Genomic DNA, 21,100 nt, shown 5'->3' with positions numbered 1-21,100 from the left:
ACTGTTAAATAATAATACAAAAACTTATGTTAGTATCATGCTTACTTCCGCCCGCACCACATGTTTAATTATTAACATTTGTCAGTGTTGGTGTTCTTATAAGTCATAAATCACATTGAAATGTCATATTTGTCATCATGTCATAAGGTGGCGTTATTATTTTTAGTTACAAAGATGATGTTTATATGTCAGTATTTGTTTGACTTTTATTGTGAAACTCATGGCAGCAATTAGTATTCTCATAATAATAATAATAATAATAATAATATAGGTCAATTAAAATGTATTTTTTTGTGTGTTTGCAAAGGACCCCGTCCACGTGCGCGGGGCCCACCAGGTGCCCTCTCACGTCCTCACCAGACCGGAAGTGTCCAGGCAGGTATTTTGGAGGTGTTATGATTTTATTAAGATGAATATTTCAGCCTCTTTTTCTCTGTCCCCGCCCCCGATCGCCCATTGGTCCAAAAAGTTGGCTCTCGCTTCCGCTGCGCGCTTTGGATTGGACGAGAGCTGCAAGCCACGCCCCCTCCTGAAAAAAAAAAGAGAAAAAAAAGCCACCCTCCAGAAGTGAGGATCAATCAGAGGACAGCCAGTCGTGGATGATGGCCGCCCGTGGAAGCTTCTAGTCGGTCACGCAGCGGGATTACTTTCACTTTTCCACCAACTTTTCCCCGCGACTTTTCACGCGCTTTCAGCCTCACTTTTTTTTTTCTTCCCGCCGCGCGTGCACGGAGCAAGTGGGCGGCGGTGTCGGAGCCCACGCAGCGCGGGAGAGTCCACAGAGACATGAGCGAGAGGAGGCGATCTGCCGCCGCGCTGAGCTCCCGCGCGCACGCCTTCTCCGTGGAAGCCCTCATCGGCTCCGGCAAGAAGCGGCGGCTGCGCGCCTGGGACGACAAGGACATCCGCTTGGCCGTGGACGGACTCGCGGGGGACGCGGACGAGCCGGAGCACTGTCTGGACATGGACCCGGGTCAGTGTCACACACACACACCCACACACACACACACACACACACACACACACACACACACACGTAGGGACCCGCTTCTGCAGCTTTAAGACGTCCTGCGCGCGCTTCTTTTTTTGTGGCCGAGGACCCACGGGAGCGCGCCCATAGAAAAATAATGACTATGAAAATATTGTTTGCTTATTGCAGTAGGACTGTCCTCGTTGCCATGACGACAACATCCAAATATAGCAAGGCATCTAAATGAGGACACAAAAATAACAAACCATAAAGTGTAAATAAACCAAAATGCTTAATTTGATTTATTTCACAATAATTTCCACTCTTGTCTTATTAATTATTCTTATTTTTTGTATTTTTATATATTATATTGTTTTTATTGTTCTTAAATGACAAATTCTAAATCACAGGGTAAGAAAGATTCATATTTTTATTTATTGAAAAATTGACACGAACGAGTCTTTGACGTCCTAAAAATGTAAAAGCTTGTTTACAAATCAAACTTAGGACTAAAAACAATACATTTTTTGTCCATAAACATATACACAAACATCAATATATATATATATATATTTTTTTGCATTATTAAATAGTAGTTTCTTGTTGCCATGACGACAACGTCAAAATAGGAACAATTCCAAATGTGGGCAATTTTGTTTCCAAAAAACAATGCACAGGCAGGGCCGCCCCTAAATAAATTGGGCCCCTGAGCAGATTTGTCCTTTGAGCACCCCCCCCCCCCCCGCCCCCCCATTACAAATACAAATGCATGATTCTTATTTGTTTGTATTATTTTATCATATTTCCTTGTTGCCACGACAACAACATGGAGATAGGAGCAATTCTAAAAAAAGCAAGATTTTTGGTCCAATAGTAGTTTGAAAGATTTGTATTCAAAAAATAATATGAATCATTCTTATATGTTTTGTATTATTATATACTTTTCTTGTTGCCATGGTTACAACACCGAAATAGGAAGAACTCTAATTCTCAGATTACATTTATTTTTGGAACAAAACGCAAATAGCTGCAAAAAACTTTATACTGCCTCAAAAAGATGAAAATGTAAAGATATACATTTTTACTAAAAATCTTATTTTTATCTGCAAACACAAAAAAGGTGTGTGCGTGTGTTAAGTTCACAAATTCATTATTTTCCACTCATTATTGTTATCCTCCGTGTTTGTTTCAACTGCAATAACTTTTCTTTAGAAATGTATATCCATTAAAAACATTAAACATGAATTAAAAACTTTTATAATAAGCATCAAAACTATATTATACATTTTTTTTAAACTTATGTGATTAAAAAAATCTACACATGTATTTAAAAATGATATAATATGCATGAAAAAGCTTTATAATAGGCATGAAAAATATATTATACATATAAAAAACCATGTAATAAAAAAATAAAAATAAAAATATATATATATATATATATATATGTGTGTGTGTGTGTGTATATATACATACATATGTTTTAAAAATGATATAATATGCATGAAAAAGCTTTATAGTAAGCATGAAAAATATATTACACATTTTAAAGAAACATATGTAGGAACAATTCCAATATGTATATATGTATGTATGTACTTAAAAACGATATAACATACATTACAAATAAATTGGGGCCCTGAGCAGGTTTATATTTCACAACATTAATTTCAGTTTTTTTATGTATTATTCTTATTTTTAGTATTTACTATTTCATCTATTTTAATTGCTATTTAATGACACACTGCATGAGGGCGCAGCCGCCGCTCTTTTCCCTGAACTTAAAAATATATCTCAACGCTTCCATAAGTCTTCCATTTATGGAAAAATTGACAGTAATGAATCTTTGAAGTCTTAATAATGCAAAACGATGTTTCTAGATAAACACACAAAAAAAAGTTATAATAATTTCATTATTTTCCTTGCAAAATAAGAAATGTAACATAATTAAGACATAAATGTGCAAGTTTTCACACGCTAACGCTGCACGCCAACCGGGGACAATGTTTGAGGACATTTGCCATGATGTTCTTATCCGTGATGGAGCAGGAAGTGGCTAGGAACACGTCGTTCGTTAAGATGGTAAGGTGTCCTTTGAAAATAGAATACATTTAAAAAAAAAACAGGTTTTACAAAGTTTTTCCAGGAGAAACCACGTGGGTTTTGACTATTTATGGCAAATAAAAAATAACATTCTTGCACAAATGTGCTATAAATAAGTGTCAACACGACAACTTAATGGTTTTAATTTTTAATAAGCACTTTTATTTCTCAGGTTCCACTAAAAAGTGGTATTTTGGTCGTGTACACACACATATGTATAATGTGACGCAGCCTGTGAGCGCTTCAGCGGGCTGCCGAGCTGTGTCCTGCCCGGCAGGAGAGCCTCATCACCGGGCGTCTCTGCGGCCTCACTTGGCCTCTTTTTGCCCCTTTTTGCGGTTTCAAGTTGAAAAGTTCTTGTTAATTATATCATTTTTTTCTTCATTTGTATTCGTTTGGATCAGCATCACCAGAACTTAAGTTTTATTTTTTATTTTTTTAAACAAAAAAACACAATTAGCCGCAAAAACGTTTTACTTGCCTCCAAAACGGATGAAAATGTAAAAATTAGATTTTTTTTTAAAATTGTATTTATATCTACAAAAAACCTTATGTGTGTGTTAAGTATAAGCCACAAAACCCTTTTTTCATACGAACGTATTTTTTTCACAGAGAACTCCATACTTTCCTCTAAAATATATGTCCAATTAAATGTTATAATACTAATTATATGTGAATTAAAATTTTTCATAACAAACCTTAAACATATATGCATTTTAAAAAAAACATCAACGTCATAAGTATTTAAAAACCATTTCATGTGCATAAGAAACTTTTTTTCCATTATTCTTATTTTTTGTATTCATTGTTTTGTCTATCTATTTATAATGCGCATTAAATAAATGATATGCATTAAAGAAACCTTTAAAAACGATATCTGTTACATGTATTTAAAATGATATAATATGCATTATGTATTAAAAACAAAAAACTGCATACAGTATATGTAATTAAACAGTAAAATATCAATTAAAACAATACAATATCAATTAAAACTATATAATATCAATTAAAACAATAAATAATGCATCAACAAATAATATAATCATATTCATTTTTAGCACGCTACAAAAATATTATTTTTTGAGCAACGGCAGTAATGTCATAAAACTATTTTATTTGAGTTATTTTCCACAGATAACAATTTGAAAAAAAAATCTAAAAACATTTTGCATAAAAAACTGTTATCTGAATAAAACAATATCTAACAAATATACTGTTGAAAAAAACAATTATTTGTGACACAACAACAACAAAATATACATAAATAAATATATTTCACTACATTTGTGCCATAAAAACGCAAACTATTCACAGAAATGCTAAATATATTCTGCAGGAATTGTTACGTAACCGCGAGGTGTTTTATTTTGAAAGCATATAGGACCACGTGACGTCTCACCTGCTCTCCGGCGCGCGCACGTAAATAGCTGCGCGTGACAGGCAACAGGTGCGCGTTAAAAAAAAAAAGCGTGCACATCATGAAATTGAGCAACAACAACAACAACAAAAAAGGGTTTCGATCGCGGCAAAAAGTAAAAATCCTTCCAAAACTAATCAAGTTCTTAATATTCATGACGTCATTTGAATTGTAACGTTTCACGTGGACATTCTTTATTGATGGACGTGAAGTCATATTTCCACGTCACGCAATGATCCACGATCGTCATTAGGGTTCTTTTGAATACATCGACTTTATTGATGTGCGCGTGCACGTTCGGTTCCCACTTTCCCGGCAGAAGTGTCATTTTTTCAATCAAGTGCGTGCGTGTGTGCGCGGGCGCACGCGCGGAACCCCAAGCAATGACACCAAACCTTCCCGCGCGCGCGCGCGCGACGGTGCAACGCGGGTGAGCGCGTGCACGCTGCGGCGGGCTGTTTCTAATATGTCGACCGCCTTACGATCACGTGGTCATAATGTGCTCAGTCAGGTGTGCGCGCGTGCGTGTTTGCGTGTGCGCGTTGACAGAGCGGCTTCTGTTTGGCCTCCACTTTTCCTCCTCCGAGGAATTCTGTCAAATTGTCTACTTTTGCTGCGGATGATATATTTCTACTTCTGTGTACACATATTATTTATGTACTGTAAGGGACAAGCGGTAGAAAATGGATGTATGTACATGATGCAGAATTTAATAGTAATATTATTATTATGATGCACATTATAGTGTACATCATAAGTCAATATTGATGTGTATAAATGGTATAAATACTTGTACTGTAAGTATATAATGCAGTATTTATTAGTACATGTACATAGGGCAATATTAATATGTACAAATATTACAAACATTTATGTACTTTATGTATATGATGCAGTATTTATTAGTACATGTACATTATTATAGTGTCAATATTATTATGTGACTCATTGTGTTTGTCTGCTTTCTCTTTTTTCACATGTAAGCAACACACGCACACGCACGCAAGCACGCAGGCGCACACGCTGCAACGCATTTTTGAACAAAGCATAACATAACGAAAAACATACACAACTACACAAAAACACAACGTTTGGACAATTTTTAATATGTTAAACACAAAGTTTAGTTTTAAAATATTAAACACAAAGTTTGGAAGTTTAAAAAAATATATTAAAACCAAAGTTTGGACGTTTTTTACAATATTAAACATAAAGTTTAGTTTTAAAATGTTAAACACAACGTTTGGAAGTTTTAAAAAATTAAACACAAAGTTTAGATGGTTTTTTTTACAATTTTAAACATAAAGTTTAGTTTTAAAATATTAAACACAAAGTTTGGAAGTTCAAAAAAAATGTTAAACACAAAGTTTAGACGTTTTTTTACAATATTAAACATAACGTTTAGTTTTAAAATATCAAACACAAAGTTTGGAAGTTTAAAAAAAATAAACACAACGTTTCGAAGTAAAAAAAAAAACTAAACACAAAGTTTGGAAGTTTAAAAAAAATAAACACAAAGTTTGGAAGTAAAAAAAAATATTAAACACAAAGTTTGGAAGTTTAGAAAAAAATAAACACAAAGTTTAGATGTTTTTTTTACAATTGTAAACATAAAGTTTAGTTTTAAAATATTAAACACAAAGTTTGGAAGTTTAAAAAAAATATCAAACAAAGTTTAGACGTTTTTTTAAATATTAAACATAAATTTTAGTTTTAAAATATCAAACACAAAGTTTGGAACTTTAAAAAAAAATAAACACAAAGTTTGGAAGCAAAAAAAAAATACTAAACACAAAGTTTGGAAGTTTAAAAAAATATTAAACACAAAGTTTAGACAATTTTTTAAAATATTAAACACAAAGTTTAGTTTTAAAATATTAAACACAAAGTTTGGAAGTTAAAAAAAATAATCACAAAGTTTGGAAGATAAAAAATATATATTAAACACAAAGTTTGGAAGTTTAAAAAATAATAATAATCACAAAGTTTGGAAGTTTAAAAAAAAAATATTAAACACAAAGTTTGGAAGTTTAAAAAAAATTAAACACAAAGTTTAGATGTTTTTTTTAAATAATTTTAAACACAAAGTTTAGTTTTAAAATATCAAACACAAAGTTTGTAAGTTTAAAAAAAAATAAACACAAAGTTTGGAAGTAAAAAAAAAATACTAAACACAAAGTTTGGAAGTTTAAAAAAATATTAAACACAAAGTTTAGATGTTGTTGTTTTTTACAATTTTAAACATAAGTTTAGTTTTAAAATATTAAACACAAAGTTTGGAAGTTTAAAAAAAATATTAAACACAAAGTTTAGACGTTTTTTACAATATTAAACATACATTTTAGTTTTAAAATATCAAACACAAAGTTTGGAAGTTTAAAAAAAACTAAACACAAAGTTTGGAAGTTTCAAAAAAAATAAACACAAAGTTTGGAAGTAAAAAAAAAATTAAACACAAAGTTTGGAAGTTTAGAAAAAATTAAACACAAAGTTTAGATGTTTTTTTTTACAATTTTAAACAAAGTTTCGTTTTAAAATATTAAACACAAAGTTTAGACGTTTTTTTTAAAATATTAAACACAAAGTTTAGTTTTAAAATATTAAACACAAAGTTTGGAAGTTAAAAAAAAAATACTAAACACAAAGTTTGGAAGTTTAAAAAAATATTAAACACAAAGTTTAGACGTTTTTTTAAAATATTAAACACAAAGTTTAGTTTTAAAATATTAAACACAAAGTTTGCAAGTTGAAAAAAATGTTAAACACAAAGTTTGGAAGTAAAAAAAAATACTAAACACAAAGTTTGGAAGTTTAAAAAAAATAAACACAAAGTTTGGAAGTAAAAAAAAAATTAAACACAAAGTTTGGAAGTTTAGAAAAAAATAAACACAAAGTTTAGATGTTTTTTTTTTACAATTTTAAACATAAAGTTTAGTTTTAAAATATTAAACACAAAGTTTGGAAGTTTAAAAAAAATATTAAACACAAAGTTTAGACGTTTTTTACAATATTAAACATACATTTTAGTTTTAAAATATCAAACACAAAGTTTGGAAGTTTAAAAAAAACTAAACACAAAGTTTGGAAGTTTAAAAAAAAATAAACACAAAGTTTGGAAGTAAAAAAAAAATTAAACACAAAGTTTGGAAGTTTAGAAAAAATTAAACACAAAGTTTAGATGTTTTTTTTTACAATTTTAAACAAAGTTTCGTTTTAAAATATTAAACACAAAGTTTAGACGTTTTTTTTAAAATATTAAACACAAAGTTTAGTTTTAAAATATTAAACACAAAGTTTGGAAGTTAAAAAAAAAATACTAAACACAAAGTTTGGAAGTTTAAAAAAATATTAAACACAAAGTTTAGACGTTTTTTTAAAATATTAAACACAAAGTTTAGTTTTAAAATATTAAACACAAAGTTTGCAAGTTGAAAAAAATGTTAAACACAAAGTTTGGAAGTAAAAAAAAATACTAAACACAAAGTTTGGAAGTTTAAAAAAAATAAACACAAAGTTTGGAAGTAAAAAAAAAATTAAACACAAAGTTTGGAAGTTTAGAAAAAAATAAACACAAAGTTTAGATGTTTTTTTTTTACAATTTTAAACATAAAGTTTAGTTTTAAAATATTAAACACAAAGTTTGGAAGTTTAAAAAAAATATTAAACACAAAGTTTAGACGTTTGTTACAATATTAAACATACATTTTAGTTTTAAAATATCAAACACAAAGTTTGGAAGTAAAAAAAAAAAATTAAACACAAAGTTTAGTTTAAAATATTAAACACAATGTTTGGAAGTTAAAAAAAAGAATCACAAAGTTTGGAAGATAAAAAAAATATATTAAACACAAAGTTTGGAAGTTTAAAGAAAGATTAAACACAAAGTTTAGACGTTTTTTTTAAAAGATTGAACACAAAGTTTAGTTTTAAAAATATTTAAACACAAAGTTTGGAAGTTTAAAAAAACATTAAACACAAAGTTTAGACATTTTGAAAAAAAATTAAACACAAAGTTTGGACATTTTGAAAAAAAATTAAACACAAAGTTTAGTTTTAAAATATTAAACACAAAGTTTGGAAGTTAAAAAAATAATCACAAAGTTTGGAAGATAAAAAAATATATATTAAACACAAAGTTTGGAAGTTAAAAAAAATACTAAACACAAAGTTTGGAAGTTTAAAAAATAATAATAATCACAAAGTTTGGAAGTTTAAAAAAAAATATATTAAACACAAAGTTTGGAAGTTTAAAAAAAGATTAAACACAAAGTTTAGACTTTTTTTTTTAAATATTGAACACAAAGTTTAGTTTTAAAAATATTTAAACACAAAGTTTGGAAGTTTAAATAAATACTAAACACAAAGTTTGGAAGTTTAAAAAAAAGATTAAACACAAAGTTTAGATGTTTAAAAAAAATTTAAACACAAAGTTTATTTTTAAAATATTAAACACAAAGTTTGGTAGTTTAAAAAATATTAAACACAAAGTTTAGACGTTTTAAAATGTAAAACACAAAGTTTAGTTTTAAATTATTACACACAAAGTTTAGACAATTTAAAAAAATATTAAACACAAAGTTTAGTTTTAACATATTAAACACAAAGTTTAGTTTTAATATGTTAAACACGAAGTTTAGTTTTAAAATGTTAAACACGAAGTTTAGTTTTAAAATATTAAACACAAAGTTTAGTTTTAAATATTAAACACAAAGTTTAGTTTTAAAATATTAAACACAAAGTTTAGTTTTAAAATATTAAACACAAAGTTTAGTTTTAAAATATTAAACACAAAGTTTAGTTTTAAAATGTTAAACACAAAGTTTAGTTTTAAAATATTAAACACAAAGTTTAGTTTTAAATATTAAACACAAAGTTTGGATACAAGATTCCAAGTTAAAAGACGACTTCATTAAAAATGAGCACACAGTTGTGTTGTGATACATCGCACATATTTCAACTACACAAGTTTGGACCAAAAAGTGCAAGATTTCAAAACAAAACTTTTCATAAAACACTCACACAAAGTTTGGATTAAAAGGTGCACGATTTATAAACAAAAAAACATTTTGAAAATCTAAAAACAAAGTTAGGACAAAAGAGTGCAGGATTCCAAATAAAACAAAACAGTTCATAAAAAAAACAAACAGCAAGTTTGGATACAAAAGTGAAATATTTCTCAACAAAACACAAAGTTAGGACACAGAAGTGCAAGATTTCAAAATAAAAACTCAACATTTCCATCCATCCATCCATTTTCTACCGCTTGTCCCTTTCGGGGTCGCGGGGGGTCGGAGCCTATCTCATGTGCATTTCATTAAAACAAAACAAAACAAAACCCAAAGTAAGACACAGAAGTTCAGTATTCCAAAATAAAAGCACAACATTTCATGAAAACAAAACACAAAGTAAGACACAGAAGTGCAAGGTTCCAAAATAAAAGCGCACCATTTCATTAAAACAAAACACAAAGTAAGACACAGAAGTGCAGGATTCCAAAATAAAAGCACAATATTCATTGAAAACAAAACAAGTTTGTCATGTAGTTTATCTTGTATTCTGTCATGTAGTTTGTCTTGTATTCTGTTGGTCATGTAGTTTATCTTGTATTCTGTCATGTAGTTTGTCATGTAGTTTGTCTTGTATTCTGTTGGTCATGTAGTTTTTCATGTAGTTTGGCATGTCTTGTATTCTGTCATGTGGTTTGTCATGTAGTTTGTTTTGTATTCTGTTATGTTTGTCATGTAGTTTGTCTTGTATTCTGTTATGTAGTTTGTCTTGTATTCTGTTGTGTTTGACATGTAGTTTGTCTTGTATTTTGTTATGTAGTTTGTCTTGTATTCTGTTATGTTTGTCATGTAGTTTGCCATGTTGTTTGTCTTGTATTCTCTCATGTAGTTTGCGATGTAGTTTGTCATGTCTTTTATTCTGTCATGTAGATTGCCATTTTGATTATCTTGTATTCTGTCATGTAGTTTACAATGTGATTTGTCATGTAGTTTGCGATGTAGTTTGTCATGTCTTGTATTCTGTCATGTAGTTTACATGTAATTTGTCATGTATTTTGTGATGTAGTTTGTCATGTCTTGTATTCTGCCATGTAGATTGCCATGTAGTTTATCTTGTATTCTGTCATGTATTTTCTTATGTAGTTTGTCTTGTATTCTGTTATGTTTGTCATGTAGTTTATATTGTATTATGTCATATAGCTTGTCATGTAGTTTGAAATGTAGTTTGTCATGCCTTGCATTCTGTCAGGTAATTTGCCATGTAGTTTATCTTGTATTCAGTCATGTCGTTTTTCATGTAGTTTTTCTTGTTTTCTCTCATGTAGTTTGCCAAGTAGTCTGTCTTGTATTTTGTTATGTTGTTTGTCATGTAGTTTGTCCTGTATTCTGTCATGTAGTTTGTCTTGTATTCTGTTATGTAGTTTGTCCTGTATTCTGTTCTGTAGTTTGTCTTGTATTCTGTTCTGTTGTTTATCATGTAGTTTGTCGTGTCTTGTATTCTGTCATGTAGTTTGTATTAGTTGGTCATGTAGATTGCCATGTAGGATAGACTTTAATTATCCCACAATGGGGACATTTTGGTTGTCAGTTTGTAGTTACTTGTAGTTTCTCTTGTATTCTGTCACGTAGTTTGGCATGAATGTTGTCATGTAGTTTGGCATGTATTCTGTCAATTAGTTTGACATGTAGTTTATCTTGTATTTTGTTATGTTGTCTGCCATGTAGTTTGTCTTGTATTATGTTATGTAGTTTGTCATGTAGTTTGGCATGAATTCTGTCATGTATTTAGTCTTGCATTTAGTCATGTAGTTTGTATTAATTGGTCATGTAGTTTGTCATGTAGGATAGCCTTTATTATCCCACAACGGGGAAATTAATTTTTTTTGTTAGTTTGTAATTACTTGTAGTTTCTCTTGTATTCTGTCATGTAGTTTGTCATGTATTTGGTCGTGTAATTTGTCATGTAGTCTGTAATGTTTTTGGGGATGTAGTTTCTCACGGTTTTTGTCATGTTTTTTGGTGATGTAGTTTGTCATGAATTTTGTCATGTAGTTTGTCATGAATGTTATGTAGATTGTGATGCAGTTTATTGTGTATTTGGTCATGTAGTTTATCATGAATTTTGTCATGACTTTTGTGATGTAGTTGGTCATGTAGTTTATATAGTTTGTGATGTAGTTTGTCATGATTTTTTTCATGACTTTTGTGATGTAGTTGGTCGTGTAGTTTATATAGTTTGTGATGTAGTGTGCGATGATTTTTGTCATGTAGTTTGATGTAGTTTATCGTGTATTTGGTCATGTAGTTTGTCATGTGGTTGGTCATGCAGTTTTTTATAGTTTGTGATGTTTTTTGTCTTGTAGTTTGTGGTGTAGTTTACCGTGTATTTGGTCATGTTGTTTGTCGTCATGCAGTTTTTTTATAGTTTGTGATGTAGTTTGTCATGATTTTTTTGTCATGTAGTTTGTGATGTAGTTTATTGTGTATTTGGTGATGTAGTTTGTCATGAATTTTGTCATGTAGTTGGTCACTTTTTTTTTTTTTATAGTTTGTGATGTATTTGATCATGTATTTGGTCATGTAGTTGGTCATGCAGTTTTTTATAGTTTGTCATGTAGTTTACCGTGTATTTGGTCATGTAGTTTGTCATATAGTTTTTTATAGTTTGTGATGTAGTTTGTCATGTATTTGGTCGTGTAATTTGTCATGAATGTTGCCATGTAGTCTGTAATGTTTTTGGGGATGTAGTTTCTCACGGTTTTTGTCATGTTTTTGGTGATGTAGTTTGTCATGCATTTTGTCATGTAGTTTTTCATGAATGTTATGTAGTTTGTGATGCAGTTTATCATGTATTTGGTCATGTAGTTTGTCATGAATTTTGTCATGACTTTTGTGATGTAGTTGGTCATGTAGTTTATATAGTTTGTGATGTAGTTTGTCATGATTTTTTCATGACTTTTGTGATGTAGTTGGTCGTGTAGTTTATATAGTTTGTGATGTAGTGCGCGATGATTTTTGTCATGTAGTTTGTGATGTAGTTTATCATGTATTTAGTCATGTAGTTTGTCATGTGGTTGGTCATGCAGTTTTTTATAGTTTGTGATGTTTTTTGTCATATAGTTTGTGATGTAGTTTACCGTGTATTTGGTCATGTAGTTTGTCAAGGATTTTGTCATGTAGTTGGTCATATAGTTTTTATAGTTTGTGATGTAGTTTGTCATGATTTTTTTTGTCGTGTAGTTTGTGATGTAGTTTATCGTGTATTTGGTCGTGTAGTTTGTCATGTAGTTGGTCATGAATTTTGTCATGTCTTTTTTTTACAGTTTGATGTATTTTATCGTGTATTTGGTCATGTAGTTTGTCGTGTAGTTGGCCATGCAGTTTTTTTTATAGTTTGTGATGTAGTTTGTCATGATTTTTTTGTCATGTAGTTTGTGATGTAGTTTATTGTGTATTTGGTGATGTAGTTTGTCATGAATTTTGTCATGTAGTTTGTGATGTAGTTTGTGATGTAGTTTATCGTGTATTTGGTCATGTAGTTGGTCATCTAGTTTTTTCTAGTTTGTGATGTAGTTTTTCATGATTATTGTCATGTAGTTTATTGTTCCCCAGATTTTGCAATAAAAAACAAAATGTCAAAATGTAATAAATTATATTGTTAAAAATATTACATTTTTCTCATAAACACAAAAATATTTTCTTCTAAATCCTTTTTATCCAAAATGTTTGTCCAGGAACTTGTATCACGTATGTATTACTAGTACATAATTAACTAATAGTACTAGTATAGTAGTACAACTGGCAACCAGAATAATAGTAGTACCACCATACTATATTGGTACCGTTAGTATAGTGGTATCACTAAAATAGTACTGCAAGTAGTAATAGTATACCTATAGTACTAGTGGTACTACTATACTTGTACTACCAGTAGAGTACAAGTAGTAACAGTATAGTAGTAGTATTAGTATACAGTGAAAAGTATGTCAGTTTTAATGAAAAATGTTGTCCGTTATTGAGCGGAACTTTTCAAATATTTTAAACAATATAACATTTTGACATTTTGTTTTGTATTGCGAAATCTGGGGAATAATAAACTACATGACAAACTACATGACAATAATCATGAAAACTAGAAAAAAAACTGACGACCAACTACATGACAAACTACATGACCAAATACACAATAAAATACATCACAAACTGCAAAAAAAATACATGACCAACTACATGACAAAATTCATGACCAACTACATGACAAACTACATGACTAAATACACGATAAACTACATCACAAACTACATGACAAAAAATCATGACAAACGACATCACAAACTATAAAAAACTAACTGACCAACTACGGTACATGACAAAATCCATGACAAACGACATGGCCAAATACACGGTAAACTACATCACAAACTACATGACAAAAATCATGACAAACTATAATAATATAATAAAATAATATTGTTTTATGATGTTTTATTTGGTCTGAAAGTACTTTAAAAATATAATAAAAATATAAATGGAATATTTGAATTTATTACAATTTTAAGCACTTTTTAAAAATTGTTTTAAGATGTTTTATTTGGTCTGAAAGTACTTTGAAAATATAATAAAAATTGAAAAATATAAATGTAATATTTGAATTTATTACAATTTTAAGCACTTTTTAAAAATTGTTTTATGATGTTTTATTTGGTCTGAAAGTACTTTAAAAAATATAATAAAAATATAAATGTAATATTTGAATTTATTACAATTTTAAGCACTTTTTTATTGTTTTATTTGTTCTGAAAGTACTTTAAAAATATTAAAAAATATATAAATATAAATGTAATATTTGAATTTATTACAATTTTAAGCACTTTAAAAAAAATTGTTTTATGATGTTTATTTGGTCTGAAAGTACTTTAAAAATATAAATGTAATATTTGAATTTATTAAAATTTTAAGCACTTTTTATTGTATTATGATGTTTTATTTGGTCTGAAAGTACTTTAAAAATATAACAATATAAATGTAATATTTGAATTTATTACAATTTTAAGCACTTTTTTATTGTTTTATGTTTTATTTGGTCTGAAAGTACTTTAAAAATATAATAAAAATATAAATGTAATATTTGAATTTATTAAAATTTTAAGCACTTTTTTTATTGTATTATGTTTTATTTGGTCTGAAAGTACTTTAAAAATATAATAAAAATATAAATGTAATATTTGAATTTATTACAATTTTAAGCACTTTTTCATTGTTTTATGATGTTTTATTTGGTCTGAAAGTACTTTAAAAATATAAATGTAATATTTGAATTTATTACAATTTTAAGCACTTTTTTATTGTTTTGTTTTATTTGGTCTGAAAGTACTTTAAAAATATAATAAAAATATAAATGTAATATTTGAATTTATTACAATTTTAAGCACTTTTTTATTGTTTTATGTTTTATTTGGTCTGAAAGTACTTTAAAAATATAATAAAAATATAAATGTAATATTTGAATTTATTACAATTTTAAGCACTTTTTCATTGTTTTATGATGTTTTATTTGGTCTGAAAGTACTTTAAAAATATAAATGTAATATTTGAATTTATTACAATTTTAAGCACTTTTTTATTGTTTTGTTTTATTTGGTCTGAAAGTACTTTAAAAATATAATAAAAATATAAATGTAATATTTGAATTTATTACAATTTTAAGCACTTTTTTATTGTTTTATGTTTTATTTGGTCTGAAAGTACTTTAAAAATATAATAAAAATATAAATGTAATATTTGAATTTATTACAATTTTAAGCACTTTTTTATTGTTTTATGATGTTTTATTTGGTCTGAAAATACTTGAAAAATATTTGTTTACTGATACAAACGTTTAAAATGTGTTGATGTGAAAATCCAACCTATTTGGTCCCGGTCCTCAGACTGCGAGACGAGTCCCGGCTCGGACGTGGAGGACGCGTCGGAGAGGACCTCGTGTTCCTTCGGTTCCCCGGCGGAGCTTCCATCAGGAGCCTGCGAGCCTCCAGCGTCGTCCATGGAGGAGATCCACGTGGAGCTGCAGTGTGCCGACCTGTGGAAGAGGTTCCATGACATCGGGACTGAGATGATCATCACCAAGGCCGGCAGGTAGGGGCCTACACCACACCTTCTGCGCCTTCCACACCAGGGGCCCACACTTTTTCCACCAAGGGCCATAGACTGACAAAGGATACCGGGGGCCTTTTTATAGTTTTCACCTTCAAAACCAGTACAATATGTAGATTGTTTTCAAAGAACTACAAAATGCTTATCCTTAAAAAAAAAACAAAAAAAAAAACTAGCATGCTAACAGTGCTATGCTAACAATAACAGGCTTACAGGTAGCATTAGTGAAATACTAAGATATAAGACACTGAAGTGTGTACCTGCTAAATTAGCTCAAAAAAGCTACTATGCTAATGCAAAAAAAAAAGCTAGCATGCTAACAGTATTATGCTAACAATAACATATTTACAGGTAGCATAAATGCAATGCTAAAACGTATCACTCTAATGTGTATACCTGCTAAATGAGCTAAAAAAAAAAAAGAAGTTCATGTTAACCTTAGCTTGCATCAGGTAGCAAAATATGACTAAGGTAAATACATACAAAATAAGCTAAAAAAATAAAAGCTAGCATACAGACATTAGCTTGCAAAAAGGTATCATTCATCAAGTAACAGAATATTTGACGTTGGTGTATAACTGCAAAATTAGCACACAAAAAAGCTAGCATGCTAACAGTACTATGCTAACAATAGCATATTTCCAGGTAGCATAAATGTAATGCTAAAATATATCACTGTAATGTGTATACCTGCTAAATGAGCTAAAAAAAAATACAAAATATGTTAGCATGCTAACCTTCACTTGCATCAGGTAGCAAAATATGACTGAGGTAAATACCTGCAAAATTAGCTTAAAAAATAGATATCGTATTAACATTAGCTTGCTAAAAGGCATCATTTATCAAGTAACAGACTATTTGACGTCAAGGTGTATAATTGCAAAATTAGCACAAAAAAGCTAGCATGCTAACAGTACTATGCTAACAATAGCATATTTCCAGGTAGCATAAATGTAATGCTAAAATATATTACTCTAATGTGTATACCCCCTAAAGGAGCTAAAAAAAAAAGAGTTCATGTTAGCATGCTAACCTCAGCTTGCATCAGGTAGCAAAATATGACTGAGGTAAATACCTACAAAATTAGCTTAAAAAATAAAAGCTGGCATATTAACATTAGTTTGCTAAAAGGTATTATTCGTCAAGTAACAGAATGTTTGAGGTGTATAACTGCAAAATTAGCACACAATAAAAGCTAGCATGCTAACAGTACTATGCTAACAATAACATATTTCCAGGTAGCATAAATGTAGTGCTAAAATATATCACTCTAATGTGTATACCTGCTAAATGAGCTAAAAAAAATAAAAAAATATGTTAGCATGCTAACCTTAACTTGCATCAGGTAGCAAAATATGACTGAGGTAAATACCTGCAAAATGAGCTTAAAAACTAAAAGCTAGCATATTAACATTAGTTTGCTAAAAGGTATCATTCGTCAAGTAACAGAATGTTTGACGCCGAGGTGTATACCTGCAAAATTAGCACACAATAAAAGCTAGCCTGCTAACAGTGTTATGCTAGCAATAACATATTTACAGGTAGCATAAATGTAATCCTTAAATATATCACCTTTATGTGTATAACTGCTAAATGAGCTTAAAAAAATTTAATGTTAGCATGCTAACCTTAGCTTGCATCAGGTAGCAAAATATGACTGAGGTAAAAACCTACAAAATTAGCTTACAAAAATAACTGCTAAATGAGCTAACAAAAAAAAAGTTCATGTTAGCATGCTAACCTTAGCTTGCACCAGGTAGCAAAATATGACTGATGTAAATACCTACAAAATTAGCTTAAAAAATAAAAGCTAGCATAGTAACATTAGCTTGCTAAAAGGTAACATTCATCAAGTAACAGAATGTTTGACGCCGAGGTGTATACCTGCAAAATTAGCACACAATAAAAGCTAGCATGCTAACAGTATTATGCTAACAATAACATATTTACAGGTAGCATAAATGTAATCCTAAAATATATCACCTTTATGTGTATACTTGCTAAATGAGCTTAAAAGTTTTTTATGTTAGCATGCTAACCTTAGCTTGCATCAGGTAGCAAAATATGACTGAGGTGAATGCCTACAAAATTAGCTTAAAAAAATAGATAGCATATTAACATTAGCTTGTTAAAATGCATCCTTCCTCAAGTAACAGAATATTGGACGGTAAGGTGTATACCTGCAAAATTAGCAACAACAAAAAAAAGCTAGCATGCTAACAGTATTATGCTAACAATAACATATTTCCAGGTAGCATAAATGTAATGCTAAAATATATCACCCTAATATGTAAACCTGCTAAATGAGCTAAAAAAAAAAGGTCATGTTAACATGCTAACCTTAGCTTGCATCAGGTAGCAAAATATGACTGATGTGAAAACCTACAAAATTAGCTAAAAAACATCAAAGCTAGCATATAAACATTAGCTTGCAAAAAGGTAACATTCATCAAGTAACAGAATGTTTGACGCCGAGGTGTATAACTGCAAAATTAGCACACAATAAAAGCTAGCATGCTAACAGTATTATGCTAACAATAACATATTTCCAGGTAGCATAAATGTAATGCTAAAATATATCACTCTATGTGTATACCTGCTAAATGAGCTAAAAAAAAAAAAAATGTTAGCATGCTAACCTTAACTTGCATCAGGTAGCAAAATATGACTGAGGTAAATACCTGCAAAATTAGCTTAAAAAATAAAAGCTAGCATATTAACATTAGCTTGCTAAAAGGTATCATTCGTCAAGTAACAGAATGTTTGACGCCGAGGTGTATAACTGCAAAATTAGCACACAATAAAAGCTAGCATGCTAACAGTATTATGCTAACAATAACATATTTACAGGTAGCATAAATGTAATGCTAAAATATATCACTCTATGTGTATACCTGCTAAATGAGCTAAAAAAAAAAAAATGTTAGCATGCTAACCTTAACTTGCATCAGGTAGCAAAATATGACTGAGGTGAAAACCTACAAAATTAGCTAAAAAACATCAAAGCTAGCATATAAACATTAGCTTGCAAAAAGGTAACATTCATCAAGTAACAGAATGTTTGACGCCGAGGTGTATACCTGCAAAATTAGCACACAATAAAAGCTAGCATGCTAACAGTATTATTCTAACAATAACATATTTCCAGGAAGCATAAATGTAATGCTAAAATATATCACCCTAATGTGTATAGCTGCTAAATGAGCTAACAAAAAAAAAGTTCATGTTAGCATGCTAACCTTAGCTTGCAGGTAGCAAAATATGACTGATGTAAATACCTACAAAATTAGCTTAAAAAATATAAGCTAGCATAGTAACATTAGCTTGCTAAAAGATATCATTCGTCAAGTGACAAAATATTTGACGCTGAGGTGTATACCGACAATATTAGCAAAAAAAGCTAGCATGCTTACAGTACTATGCTAACATTAGCATACTTACAAGTAGCATTAATTAAATGACATTGATGTGTTTACCTGCTAAATTAGCTAAAAAAAAAAAGAGTTAATGTTAGCATGCTAGCCTTAGCTTGCATCAGGTACCAAAATACGATTGAGGTGAATACCTATAACATTTGCTAAAGATTAAAAAGCTAGCATAGTAACATTAGCTTGCTAACGTTAGCATCGTGATTTAGGGCTACATCGATACAATTTGCTTGATTGACTTGCTTCCTTTTCTTGCGTTTTCTCCAACGTCAGGAGAATGTTTCCTGCCATGCGGGTCAAGATCGCCGGCCTGGACCCGCACCAGCAGTACTACATCGCCATGGACATTGTCCCCGTGGACAACAAGAGATACAGGTGAGGCCCCAAACAGCAGCTTTAATGTAGTTTAGTTTATATAGTGTGTGAAGATTTTTTGTCAAGTAGTTTGTAATGTATTTGGTCATGTAGGTTGTCATGATTTTTCCTCATGGATTTTGTCACGTAGTTTGTCATGAATGTTATGTAGTTTGTGATGTACTTTATCATGTAGTTTGTCATGAATTTTGTGATGCAGTTGGTCATGTAGTTTATATAGTTTGTGATTTTTTTTTGTCAAGTAGTTTGTAATGTAGTTTATCGTGTATTTGGTCACGTAGTTTTTTATAGGTAGCGAGCCAATTTTAAATGAAAAAAGATCGGATTTAGTGATTCGGTAACGTTCAACGCAAAACGATGAAGGGTGCTAAAAAACGAGGGTGTTCGCTGTTAGCACTCGAATTGTTTATCGGCAAATATTAGTATAATGTGGTTGTCGGCCGTGTTTTTTGTTTGCTACGTGGTCAAACGTGGTCGTCTCCGAATCGGACTTCATCACGTGTAAAAGTCGCCGACCCTACGTCGTATTCTCAGTTCTCGCACGAGTCTCACTTCACATGTCACGAGCGGAGCGGAGAGGATCTTTGCGGGAGAGAAACAAAGGCGCAAGAGCGATCCAAGCTAGCATGTGCTGGCTCCGCGCGTGATGGATCGCTCTGGGAATGCGACGAGACAGATGCGCTGGCTCGCCTCGCCGGGCCCTGAAGTCGGAGCCAGAGCGTGGGGATTGAAATATATTCACAACCACCACCGTCATCATCTGCTTCCTCTCCAGGCGGGCCGCTAGCTGAGCCAGGGGGGCCCGCCGGCGGAGACGATTGCTCTCAGGGCGCGGACAAACAAGGCGCGTTAGCATCTCAACGTTAGCGTCCGTGACAAATTTGCTCGTGGACGATGAGAAGAAGCACGTATCGCAGCATGTCGCCAAAAACATGGCTGACAGTACGCGTGCTGAAAATGAGCAGCATTCTTTGTTTCAAAAAACGCTAAACGGCAATAGTTTCAACATTTCCCAGGTGTCGGGAAAGAACCGTTAACGCAAATTGTCTTTAAATTTCTAAGAAAAGAACGAGCTTTCGAAGTCGATACGTGAGAATCATTAAAGACAGTAAGCCGATGTTTCCGCAAACACGCACCTCAACATCATTAAAGACTAAATTGTCTGTGATGTTTACGAAAATATGTACGTTTGCTTCATTCATCGTAAATGTAACTGCCTTTGATGTTCACAAAAACACGTATGTTAGCGTCATTCATCGTATTCAGTTGTCTTTGATTTTTAAGAAAACAAGAACTGTACGTTAGCGTCATTGGAATCGTCCAAGCTTTCGAAGTCGATACATGAGAATCATTAAAGACAGTAAGCCGATGTTTCCGTAAACACACACATCGGCATCACGGAAGACTTAAATTGTCTGTGATGTTTACGAAAATATGCACGTTTAGATCATTCATCGTTAAATGTAATTGTCTTCGATGTTCACAAAAACAAGTATGTTAGCGTCATCGTATTCAATTGTCTTTGATTTTGAAGAAAACACGAACTGTACGTTAGCTTCATTGGAATCGTCCAAGCTTTCGAAGTCGATACGTGAGAATCATTAAAGACAGTAAGCCGATGTTTCCGCAAACACGCACCTCAACATCA

The 21,100-nt window shown here is 30.8% G+C and overlaps 1 protein-coding gene across 1 annotated transcript in view; it reads left to right on the top strand.

The window, feature by feature from the left end:
* The first annotated feature begins 481 nt into the window (after positions 1 to 481).
* tbx15 (T-box transcription factor 15) overlaps positions 482 to 21,100 on the top strand; it is a 54,686-nt gene continuing 34,067 nt past the window's right edge. The window contains exons 1-3 of the mRNA XM_061970534.2: positions 482 to 973; positions 15,427 to 15,631; positions 19,351 to 19,452. Of these exons, the coding sequence (XP_061826518.2) occupies positions 787 to 973; positions 15,427 to 15,631; positions 19,351 to 19,452 (494 nt within the window). The 5' untranslated portion in view covers positions 482 to 786. The remainder of the gene's footprint in view (positions 974 to 15,426; positions 15,632 to 19,350; positions 19,453 to 21,100) is intronic.

This window comes from Nerophis lumbriciformis, linkage group LG13 (assembly GCF_033978685.3).
Source record: "Nerophis lumbriciformis linkage group LG13, RoL_Nlum_v2.1, whole genome shotgun sequence".
Lineage (NCBI taxonomy): Eukaryota > Metazoa > Chordata > Actinopteri > Syngnathiformes > Syngnathidae > Nerophis > Nerophis lumbriciformis.
This window is presented reverse-complemented; position numbering and strand designations above follow the sequence as displayed.